At 45.2% G+C, this 12,354-nt stretch overlaps 2 protein-coding genes and 1 long non-coding RNA gene across 3 annotated transcripts; all 3 read right to left on the reverse strand.

Annotated features, from left to right (window-relative positions):
• Window positions 1-1,239: 1,239 nt before the first annotated feature.
• Window positions 1,240-6,827, reverse strand: LOC142889131 (glucosamine-6-phosphate deaminase 2). The gene is made up of 6 exons (XM_076027762.1): window positions 6,639-6,827; window positions 6,177-6,278; window positions 5,178-5,360; window positions 4,745-4,929; window positions 4,456-4,630; window positions 1,240-1,839 (listed from the first exon to the last, which is right to left on the reverse strand). Exons 1-6 carry the CDS (start codon window positions 6,760-6,762, stop codon window positions 1,781-1,783), a joined length of 828 nt encoding a protein of 275 aa, XP_075883877.1. The 5' UTR covers window positions 6,763-6,827; the 3' UTR covers window positions 1,240-1,780.
• A 2,639-nt stretch (window positions 6,828-9,466) lies between these two features.
• Window positions 9,467-11,789, reverse strand: LOC142889149 (cytochrome c oxidase subunit 8A, mitochondrial-like). Its single transcript, XM_076027789.1, has 2 exons — window positions 11,595-11,789; window positions 9,467-9,761 (listed from the first exon to the last, which is right to left on the reverse strand). The coding sequence occupies exons 1-2, from the start codon at window positions 11,709-11,711 to the stop codon at window positions 9,666-9,668; spliced, it is 213 nt and encodes a 70-aa protein (XP_075883904.1). The 5' UTR covers window positions 11,712-11,789; the 3' UTR covers window positions 9,467-9,665.
• LOC142889151 (uncharacterized) lies at window positions 10,208-11,588 on the reverse strand. Its single transcript, XR_012926799.1, has 2 exons — window positions 10,573-11,588; window positions 10,208-10,420 (listed from the first exon to the last, which is right to left on the reverse strand). It is a non-coding gene; the product is annotated as an uncharacterized LOC142889151 (long non-coding RNA).
• Window positions 11,790-12,354: the final 565 nt, after the last annotated feature.

Raw genomic sequence — 12,354 nt, forward strand, 5'->3', positions numbered from 1 at the left:
CAGTGTGTAAACTTTGGCTTGATTTATGATTTTTATATTGGCAAAAGCTCAGTGTAGTACTTGTAAATTCATCAAATAAAGCTAAAAGTGTATCATCGCAGTACAACCAACGAAGAAGAAGGAAGGAGGGAGGGGGAGCGAAAGAGCGCTGCAATCTAAAGTGTCACCACTTGATGTCGCTGTGTCTTCAAAACCTCCAAATGTGACTGACTTCGCCTTTCATTTAAACTTTAAAGCATCATTTAAATACAACGAGTGTCCTCCACAGCAAAACTGCCTGAAAGCTGCTTCCACAGGAAACCCTGCAACAACCTCCTGTCACGCGGCATCGTGCTTGGTGGAGGAGGAGAACCGGAGAGGATTTTATGGTAATAATTAAGACGAGTGCGCTCGTCACGAGCCAACACATTCAAAATACTTTGTATTTACATATTTAAAAGGATGAGATGCTTACAAAGATAGATGTAATTAATGCCACTGGGGCTTTTTTTGTTTTGTTTATTTCAATCACAGACAAGTTTATGCAAGAAGTCATCAGGCGACGACTCCTTTGAATAAATTCAATCAGAAGCCTTGAGAGAAAAGGAGAAATGGTTCCTGTGTTGCAGGCAGACAGTTGCAACTTGTTTTCCAACCCGAGTCACTTTGACTACAGGTCGCGTCTTCATATCAGATCGACTCCGAGTCAACACTGTGACACAGTGAGAGCCGGCGTGGGAGAGAACTGCACCAGTGCGCAGGTCTAAACTGATTCATTTGTTCCTCGTGGAGTTGGGAGAGCACGTGATCGACCTGAGGAGACCATCTCGCGAGAACTCCGTCCGTCCAACCTGTTGCGCAGGGTGGCTGGGTTTCATCGGGATGTTTAGCGGGTTATTTGTCATCATCATTTAATTCTAGTGCCTCCTTTCAGTGACGTCAAAAGGGGCCAAGTTTCAATGCTCATTTTGTCCCGAGTGCTCTTTGTTCCCCGAGTATTCGCCCACATTTTCATCTGAAAGTCGTGATGAAGCGCAGGTCGATCAATTTCCTTTTAAATGAGCGCCACACTGTGGACAACGATAGTAACTGCAGCAACAACATACATTCTGGCTGTAAACTTCCAGTGAATGACTGGCTGCCAGTTGACTTTACTGTAAATATTCCACAATAAATCATTGAAAGTACAACTGTGTACTGTCATTGCACAATCACTAAATATTAAAACGCAAGGGAAAAACTTCCAGCCAGACTCAAACGATTCTTAGCAAAGTCTTTAATCATCTTACAAAAATACAAAAACAAAACTATAATAATAATCACGTGTGCAAAAAACTCTCGAAATGCTTGGAAACGTCCGATAAACAGGCCACAAATCATAGGACAGTCAAGGCGGAATGTTGTGACTTGGAGCATCGTGACAAACATGCTGTTTATAAAGCGGCTGTGTTGAGTTTTTAACACTTAATTCTCAAAGGTCGAAAGGTCACTTTGATTTTGAGACAAGTTGCCCACTAAGAAAATCTCCTGCTGACAATCGATGGGGCATCAGGCATCGTGAAGATGAGGAAGAATCAATATGGGAAATTTAACGGATTGATTATTTCCTCTCTCATGCGTTCAAAGGTCATGAAAGAAGGTAAAACGTGTTGTAAAAAGCATCTTCTAGAAGCTGCTGGTTAGTGATGAACTCGCTGATGACTTCACTTTCTCACAATGAGATGCAACAGTTGGAAGTGACGTCAATGATGCAGTCCAGAGAGACTCTGGCTCTGGTCCAGGCTCATCCCAGTCACTGGAGTCACTGGTCCTTGATGCTGAGCACTGGGTCCACCAGCTTATTGTGGACGTGCATTAAACCTACAAGAACAACAAGTGACAACATCTGGCATCAGTGACTGTTGTGCTTGTTCATTGTTAGAGAGACAGCGCATTGTTGTGACTGGCGGCTGCTGCTACTGCCGTTACTGCTACTGCCGTTACTGTTACTGCCGTTACTGCTGCTGCTACTGCCGTTACTGCTGCTGCTGCTGCTGCTACTGCTACTGCCGTTACTGCTGCTACTGCCGTTACTGCTACTGCCGTTACTGCTGCTGCTACTGCTGTTACTGCTGCTGCTGCTGCTACTGCCGTTACTGCTGCTGCTGCTACTGCTACTGCCGTTACTGCTGCTGCTGCTGCTACTGCCGTTACTGCTGCTGCTGCTACTGCCGTTGCTGCTGCTACTGCCGTTACTGCTGCTGCTGCTACTGCTACGGCCGTTACTGCTGCTGCTACTGCCGTTACTGCTGCTGCTGCTACTGCCGTTATTGCTGCTGCTGCTGCTGCTGCTGCTACTGCTGCTGCTGCTGCTACTGCCGTTACTGCTGCTACTGCTACTGCCGTTACTGCTGCTGCTGCTGCTACTGCCGTTACTGCTGCTGCTGCTACTGCTACTGCCGTTACTGCTGCTGCTGCTACTGCCGTTACTGCTGCTGCTGCTGCTGCTACTGCCGTTACTGCTGCTGCTGCTACTGCCGTTACTGCTGCTGCTGCTGCTGCTACTGCTACGGCCGTTACTGCTGCTGCTACTGCCGTTACTGCTGCTGCTGCTACTGCTACTGCCGTTACTGCTGCTGCTGCTGCTGCTACTGCTGCTGCTGCTACTGCCGTTACTGCTGCTGCTACTGCTACTGCCGTTACTGCTGCTGCTGCTACTGCCGTTACTGCTGCTGCTGCTGCTACTGCCGTTACTGCTGCTGCTACTGCCGTTACTGCTGCTGCTGCTGCTGCTGCTGCTACTGCCGTTACTGCTACTGCCGTTACTGCTACTGCCGTTACTGCTGCTGCTGCTACTGCCGTTACTGCTGCTGCCGTTACTGCTGCTGCCGTTACTGCTGCTGCTACTGCTACGGCCGTTACTGCTGCTGCTACTGCCGTTACTGCTGCTGCTGCTACTGCCGTTACTGCTGCTGCTGCTGCTACTGCTGCTGCTGCTGCTGCTGCTACTGCTACTGCCGTTACTGCTGCTGCTGCTACTGCCGTTACTGCTGCTGCTACTGCTACTGCCGTTACTGCTGCTGCTACTGCTACTGCCATTACTGCTGCTGCTACTGCTACTGCCGTTACTGCTGCTGCTGCTGCTACTGCTACTGCCGTTACTGCTGCTGCTGCTACTGCCGTTACTGCTGCTGCTGCTGCTGCTGCTGCTGCTGCTGCTGCTGCTGCTGCTACTGCTACTGCCGTTACTGCTGCTGCTGCTGCTACTGCCGTTACTGCTGCTGCTGCTGCTGCTGCTACTGCTGCTGCTGCTACTGCCATTACTGCTGCTGCTACTGCTACTGCCGTTACTGCTGCTGCTGCTACTGCCGTTACTGCTGCTGCTGCTGCTACTGCCGTTACTGCTGCTACTGCTACTGCCGTTACTGCTGCTGCTGCTGCTACTGCCGTTACTGCTGCTGCTACTGCTACTGCCGTTACTGCTGCTACTGCTACTGCCGTTACTGCTGCTGCTGCTGCTACTGCCGTTACTGCTGCTGCTGCTACTGCCGTTACTGCTGCTGCTGTTACTGCCGTTACTGCACCCTCCCACACAGGACGCGTTTTACGAGCAGAGCGTCTCGATCGGTTCTCGAGAGGATTGCAAGATCGCGCGACAACCCAGGTAGTTTCCGCTTGTTTTTAAAGAAAACAACAATTAAACAAAACATCGATACTTCGAGACACTGTTGGGACAGTGTCTCGAAGTATCGATGTGTGTAAAAAAAGAAAAATAATAATAAAGCGAACTGCTGGCATCATGCAAAATGCAGGTATTTAAAGTATAGATGCATTTTGTTCATCATAGTTTGAGATTTAAAGTGAAATCTGTTTTTGTTTGACGGCCGACCTGAACAGCGTTGAAGCCGATGCGTCACGTTGATGTTTCACAGTAAAGTTCAGCACATGTAAATACAAAATCCAGCACATTGTGTGTTATGATGAAAATCAACCGGATCCACCGTGTTTTTACACCTTGGACTTCCTGTCTGAACGATCCCACCTGCTGCGATTGACGCAGGAGGGACGCGGCAAGCGTCAAAGAATAAATTCTGGCGTTCTTTTCCAGCGGGTCGCGTTTTACTGCTTCTGGGACGCTTCTGAAACGCGGCCGCTCTGCGCCTGGTGTGAACCTGCTCATTGACTTTAGTGGCCGCGTTTCACTGCGTCGACGCAGACGCTCTGCTGACGCTCTGCAAACGCTTCTGCTGTAAAACAGGGGTTACTGCTGCTGTTACTGTTACTGTTACTGCTGCTGTTACTGCTGCTGCTGCTACTGCTGCTGTTGCTGTTGCTGCTGCTGCTGCTGCTACTGTTGCTGCTGCTGTTACTGCTGCTGCTACTGTTACTGCTGCTGCTGCTGCTACTACTACTGCGGCGGCGGCTGCTGCGGCTGCTCCTGCTACGGTTACTGCTGCTGCTGCTGTCACTGCTGCTGTTACTGCTCGTCCCTCATACCTTTAAAGTATTTGACGGTCTTGACGCGCAGCTCCAGCGTGGCGTCCTCGTCGCACACGAAGATGGTGCGCGGGTGCTGCTGGAAGGCCGACACCGTCCACATGTGGTTGACGCCCTCCTCGATGGCCTTGTACAGGGCAAAGGCCTTGTGGGCCCCCGTGATCAGGATCATCACCTGGGCACAGAGAGGGCATCACAGCAGACTTCAGGAGGACCATTCCAGCGGTTGGCAGTTGTGTTGTGAGACGATGCGTTCAAGGGAACGCCGGTCAAGACGTTTTCCTCTGACCTCCTTGGCACTCATGACGGTTCCCACGCCGACGGTCAGGGCCATGGTGGGAACCTTGGAGAGGTCGTTGCCGAAGAAGCGGGCGTTGGCCAGGATGGTGTCCTTGGCCAGGGTCTTGACCCGGGTCCTGGAGACCAGGCTGGAGCCCGGCTCGTTGAAGGCGATGTGGCCGTCGGGTCCGATACCTACCACCACCAGCAGGGGGAGGAGGAGGAATGGGAAAGGTTTTGAGAAATAGGTCCAGGAAGGGAGGGGTTAAGATGAGGCAACTGGACTTCATCTGAAGGGCTTCTTCAGTTCAGTTCAGGTCCGGTTGCCCCATCTTACCTGGATGATAACCTGGATGGCTGAGAACCTTCACAGACACTGGAGTCTGAGATGTAAGCCAAATGATCCTTTGATTGTACAAGTGGTTACAAACTATGAGTCTGACCTCCCACAAACAAGTCGATGCCGCCGGCTTCAGCAATCTTCTTCTCGTAGGCATCGCACTCGGCCTCCAGGTCTTCAGCGTTCCCGTCCAGGATGTGGGCGTTGGCTGGATCGATGTCGATGTGCTTGAAGAAGTTGTTCCACATGTACGAGTGGTAGCTCTCGGGATGGGCTCGAGGTAGACCTTAGCGGAGACACCAGGTCCATGAGCTAACCGCTAACACAACCTCGTCAAGAGTTAGCGGGAAATCTCAAAGAGAGCAAATTCCAATGGAGAAGTTTGGTGCAAATGTGCTGGAAATAAAACTGTTGTTTTTTTTTAAACTTGAGAGGGCAAACATGAGATGGAAGAGTCTGAGAAGAAAAAGTTGACTATAAAGAATTTGTTGAGCATCATGCAGACAAAACATAACCAACTTATAGGATTGAAGGTAAATAGCTCAGCGCTAAGATCATAATAAGGTAATAGCTCAGCGCTAATAACATAAGTTAATAGCTCAGCGCTAAGATCATAATAAGGTACTAGCTCAGCGCTAACATCATAATAAGGTAATAGCTCAGTGCTAAGATCATAATAATGTAATAACTCAGCGCTAACATCATAATAAGGTAATAACTCAGCGCTAACATCAGAATAAGGTAATAGCTCAGCGCTAAAATCATAATAATGTAATAACTCAGCGCTAACATCATAACAAGGTAATAGCTCAGCGCTAACATCATAATAATGTAATAACTCAGCGCTAACATCATAACAAGGTAATAGCTCAGCGCTAAGATGATAATAATGTAATAACTCAGCGCTAACATCATAATAAGGTAATAGCTCAGCGCTAACATCATAATAATGTCATAACTCAGCGCTAACATCATAATAAGGTAATAACTCAGCGCTAACATCATAATAAGGTAATAGCTCAGTGCTAACCTCATGACCACGTTGGGTTCATTTCTAACACTTGACGACAAAACTTCAGAAACGATGAAAGTTTTATCTTACCGACGTACTCGTCCATGTTGAAGGTCTTTACGTACTTGAAGGAAATATCTCCACTTTTGTAGTATTCTATTAACTTCTGGTAGCAGCCATACGGAGTACTGCCTGAGGGAAACAACAGCGTCAGTGGCAGCTGCCATGAAAAACAAATACACAACTGTGAGCCCGTCTACAATTCTGCCGTGTGTTGCTCAGCTTTAAACAAAACAATTCAATTTAATTCAGTAGCGAAACAATATTGGCCTTTTCTTTAGCTCAGCTTTGTTTCATTCATACTTTCAAACAATACATTTTGCATAAATTCTCATCTTTCAACATCTCTACTTAGTAGAAAGCAGAAGTTAGACAGCTGCCAATTCAAAAACTTATATGAGTTACTTATGTTATTGAACGACTGCCAGAGATGACTAGCCGCTGGTGCTAAGCTACCTAAGCTTATGCTACTGTGGCTAATGCTAGGCTGACCTGTGGGTAAACCCAGAGTGAAGTATCTGTCAGCCGTGGGCTGGAACTGGATGATTCTGTTGCAGATGTACTTGGCAGCCCACTCGCTGGCTAGCTTGTAGTCGTCCAGGATCACCAGCCTCATGGTGGCGCTCTAGGGGTCGCTAGATACAATGATGTCATACACATAGCACATAGAGGTTAGCGCAACGCCAACGACTGTTGCATGACAGCTTTTTACAGACGCTCTCATAGTGAAGTCAGCCACCTGAAACTTCCTTGTTCATATAAAATCATTATCCTATGCATTGGAAATGTATACAATCAATCGCTGACTCAAAGGTCCTGAAAGATCCATATTCCTGTTTTGTTTCTTCTTGTTATATGAATTTGATCTTGATATAATTTCTGGCCTTTGTACATTTTTTTTCTTTTTTTGAAAGATTGACAATCTACAGTAGAAAGATTTATTATAGACCAGGTTTCAGGTCAAAGGTCGTCCTGTCACCCAGTTTTCTTTTTGTATTGCAGCCTATGGGGGAAATGCTTTTTGTGAGTATATGTGTCTGAGTGTACGTATGTATGTTATATATGTGTATATATTTACACCTTTGAGAAAAAAAAATAACCTGCACTGTTCAGATCGACCACACGGTGGCGCTCAACATTCAGACCTCCTTGTTCGACCAGGACTTTTTTTTCTTTTTAAGTGCATACAGAGCGAAACGGCTTTTTGTGATGTTCACGTACATGCACGAGGACTTCAATGATCGTTTCATTCAACAATAATGGGAAATCACCTCGAAACAAAGCATGCGTGTGCAGCACTCAAGCTTTGTTTAAACAGGGCAACAGGAAACAAACCTTATGGATCTTTCGGGACCTTTGAACTGCACCATATATATACACACCTATACACTGGCAGCCAAGTTTAAACTGTCGCAAATCGGTTTGATTGCGGTGAATTAGTCACTAAAAAAAAAAAAAAAAAAAACTATTTTCCTCTTCCAGCTGCTTCGACATTAGAAAATACACCGAATGGCAAAACTAACGTGAGAAAGCTTCAAGACGAACAGTGATTTTCAGCAGTTGGAACACTAAGATAAGGAGTCAAAAGGTAAAATGTGAAAGTTTTCAAGGCAGCACGTTAGCATTAATGGTATGGAAGCAAAGACGGCAATTAAAAAAAAAAGAACGTCAAACTCTGTTGCTGCTCTGCTCGAACCTGGAATAAAGCACACGGTGTCCGACAGCATACAAAGAACGAAGGTCATTTACCTGTTTTTACCCTGCAAAGAAGATCGACGAAGACGAAGTTAGCACAGTCAGCTGAGCTCAGAAGGAAATACGGGGCACCGAGAGGGCCAAAAATGACCACGGGCGGAAGAAAAAAAAAAAGCGGCGAAAAAGGAAAACAAGGGATTAGCAGCGATGTTTGTGTTATTATTGTCATCGATTCTATTGATTCTGCTCGCAGAAGCGTAGAGCAGTGCAGAAATAAATGTAATTTAATATGCAAGTCAGTTTTGCTTGAATTAAATGCATCGAGAAGCTGAATTGTTTGATAAATCCAATGTTGGGAATCATTCCAATATTATTTTACAGTTTCATGGTGTTAGGAATGATAGGGGTCTGTAGTTTATTTTTATTCTTAGAGGAGGCGTGGCTCAGTTGTGGGCGTGGTCCGTCGTGGAGGTGTCCGCACCAGGGTTTGATCAATGGATGTAATCAGACTCAGGTGCGGTTGGTGGAGAGAAGACGCTGCCAAGCAGGAGGCCACAACCGCAGACTCTTCCCGTCAATCCCGTCCAGGATCCATTTTAACCAAAAAAACAAACACCAGAACCTCAACCCAAGACGGAGCTCCGAGCAGCGACGACGACCCCGGTAAGCTCAGCTTTTCTCCTGGCTCTGTTCCCCTGCATCTCCTACCTAGCACTGCGGTCAAGCCAACCGACAGTTCGACAAAAGCGGTCGAGCCAGCATGCACTCGCTTTTTTTGCTAGCTTCGTGTACACCAGGTATTACGGTAATCACTGTACTCAACGGGGAAACTAGATAGAATCGCTGTTCTCTGTACTTGTTTTCAGATTAACATTGTTGGAGATGCCCTAATTGTCACTCCATCATTCCACTTCAGGGTGCTAGTGCACCACCCCAGGAACCCCCTCAATGAATTTCAGGAAATTCCGATGGAGCATTTCAAAATAAAGCTCATTCAAAAATGTGCATTTTTTTTTTCTTTTTATTATTTTTCTGTTTATTCTTGATTTCAGATGAAAATATTTGGCTTGACCGCAGTTACCTTGCACACTCCTACTGCTAGTTAGCACTACTTAAATCCCCTAGACTTGCCTAGTCCCCAACTGTTTATACGTTTCATAGTAAATTCTGCATTTGTTTTTTTTATTACCATTTTTCATTTGGGAAAAACTTAACACACTTGTAGTTTAATATCGATGAAAGGCACAAGAATATCAAATATTAATAGAGTATATTTCCAAAATATGAAAATCACAGTGTACTCATTTATAACTGATCAACCCTGTCACACAAGCCACCACCTGTTCGCTGTAAACGATGACACCGTTGGAGGATTTTAATGTGATTTCATTCGCCACCTGAACGTGCACTTATATTTACGTAAAGAAGTAACCGTCATGTGCAAGTATGTATGGAAAGTATCTTCTTCCTGCTGATATCACAGCCAATGTTGAAAGTAGAAATTGAAAACGGTGAGACATCAGAAAATAAGGTCTGATATCATCATCAATTCCATTGAAGTTTCTAAACCGGGGCTTCCAAGAAGAAGGTTGTGGACAAAGAAAAGACACAGATATGGAGAAAAATAGTTGTTTAAAATTTAATCTTGTCAAACATAAAATGTACAATTAAATCTCCCATTGTTGTATCATGGTTTCACAGTCGGACTGTCAGGAAGGACCTAGGTTGAAGATCAAAGTTGTTTCTCTGCAGTGGAACATGGTGGAGGTTCCCAGGTGGTCCTGAAGACACCAGGTGGGCTGCAACTGGTAAAAAACCTCCTGGTTACTCCTTCTTCTTGTAGTCCTCCAAGTGAGCCAGGATCCAACCGGAGGGGCCTAGGATGGCTAAGGACAGCAAACCCAGTCCAATGGCCGTTTCCTGGATAGGACAGCGAGGGTATCGACCATTTATGTTTTAACACAACATCAAATACAAAATGTTTAATTACAAAACCAAACAGTCACGATTTTCAGAGGTGGGTCTACTTTTGTGGGTGAGCCAGCGGGTTTTTTGTTTTTGATTTGCATTTAAATTTGAATGGAATGAAATAGAAGGACTTTATTAATCCAACAGTTGGGAAACTTGCATAATTACAGCAACGGTAGAGTGCAAAAAAGATTGAAAACTATATTAATGAAAAAGGAATAAGGGAAAAAAAAAATCAAATCTGTTGGCTGTAAAAGGGTAAAAATCAGGATATTTCCATTTTATGGACGGTTGGATTTACAGCCACCAACATATTGACATAAAAATAAGTCTTAAATGCACCTTTGTGTAAAAACAGCTTAAGATATTAATGAAAAGATCTGACCCCCCCCCCCCCCCAGTCTTTTCTCTCCTGATTACTGTGACAACTGAAAAAAAATAATTAGTCCCCCTTAATAAGATTCAAAAATTCAAGAGCTTTATTTGTCGCATGCTCAAAGGATGAGCAGTGAAACGTTAAAAATGTGAACTATAACCCAATGCCGAGAGAGCATGAAACAGTCTAAGCTGCCAGTATATATTTGAAAACAATATTTTCAAATGGTTTAAAACTTTACTGCTAGATGCAAATGCATGTGGGTGACTGCAGAAGCTATAACACAGCCCAGAAAGTTGACAGGGGGCGAATACAGCAGCAGCTGTTGGCCCGGTGATGAGGAGCCCCAACTGGAAGTGACTCAGTGTCAGGTGCATCTGCCTGAACAGACGCTGTGCTTTTCTCTCAGCTGAACATCAAAAGCAACCACCTGCGTTTACTACACTGGTGTCTCCATGTTGTTCTCTCGTGACTCCTGACCAACGAGCGCACGTTGGAAAATAATGTACGCCATTAAGGCTACAAGACACACTTGTGAAATGTTAAGTAGTTGTAAGACACGATAATAAAAAATGCTTCAGTTCATACCAGAGTGCAGAACTCCTGTAACAAGACGACTCCTACTTGCACATCAGACACAATACAACGCGCAGGGACGTTGTAGAAAGCGCTTTGAGTCGCATTAGGCTGTGATTTAGCACTGAATAAAAGTTGATTGATGGATTGAATAAAATGCACCGACTTGATTTGATCCGGATGGACACTGATACTAAATATCATCACCACTGTGTGGAAAGTGTACTGGGAAAAATATACAATAACCTTCAGCCTTCTGTGGGCTGAACTTTTGAACATTTGAGCGAGAAACCCGTCAAAGGCCTCAGGATCTTCACTTGTCAGTCATTCTGTACCGTGCGACTGACAGATTAGCATTTCCGCTTTCGTTAGCATACCTAGCTGAAGCATAACAAATAAGACGTAGCCAACATTGAACAAATACTACTCATGCCATAAACAAAACATCTTATGCGGAGTACAGCTACGTATGTTTGCATTAACAACGCTAAAAATAAAAAATAAAAAACAGCAACGTCATGACATGGTACGTTTTACCAAAGAATATTGGCAGTGTTGCTTTAGCGGTTCGTGTTAGCACCAGAGGCTATCACGGCTAGCGGTGAGTAATGGGGCATTAAAAACATCGAAGCAAGTGGATTATTTAAACAATTGGTAGCAAATACCAAACGCGTATACATGTAGTTAAGTGAGCTTATCACGTCTTGCCTTTGCACCAGAATGTAACACATTAAACAGTGTATGTCTGTGTTGACCTCGTCACAGCCAAGGACGACACTGGGCTCTTAGCTTAGCCTCCAGGCTAACATCGTTCAAAATCACCGCTGACTTACAAGAGCGCCGATCTTTTCCTTTGCGGGTTTGGAGTAGATGTTGGCCCGCTGGACAACGGTGTGTCCCCGCAGGACGGGAGCGGCGCGGCTCGCCAGGGTCCTCAGGAGAAGCGGCATGTCGCTGTGAGTCTCGTCGGGTCAAACACAAGCAAGGAATGACTGTCAGTGGCAGGAAGGAAGCGGCTCGACGGAAACGCAGGACGGTGAGGGCGCTCGCGCTCCTTCTTCTTCTCCCTCTGCCACTACGACTCGTCAATATCTTTACGCAGTGCCATCTGGTGGCTGTTGTATGACACAGCGGCATGACGATGCACATTTGAATTATGATCATTTTGTTTGGTAATGTGAGAAATGAATGAATAAAATACCCACAAAGTATAATTAATTAAATAAACCTCGTAAATGTGCTTTTTTTGTCTCATATGAAACAAATGAAACGACTTGAGAGTGAAGTTAAAGGGCCTATGACGGTGGTGGGCAAACTTCGGGCTGCTGATGTTGAAGAAATTACATTAATAGTAAGTAATTCATAAAATAGAGATTAAAAAATATAGCATTTCAATGAAGAGCTGAATACAGTGGGACTTCAAATAAGGATGTTTGTTGTAACTGCTTTTGTTCATTTTTAATTGACATTAAAGCAACATGTTTTCTACATATCCCATGATATATTTTTCCCTCCTATGAGGTGGCTCAGCAAACCATCTGCTGCTGCTCCGGCCTCTCTGTCAAAGTTGCCCACCCCTGGTCTCTGAGGTCA

Source organism: Nelusetta ayraudi, unplaced genomic scaffold (genome assembly GCF_046127955.1).
Source record: "Nelusetta ayraudi isolate G7.1 ecotype Tasmania unplaced genomic scaffold, CSIRO-AGI_Nayr_v1 ptg000021l, whole genome shotgun sequence".
NCBI lineage: Eukaryota > Metazoa > Chordata > Actinopteri > Tetraodontiformes > Monacanthidae > Nelusetta > Nelusetta ayraudi.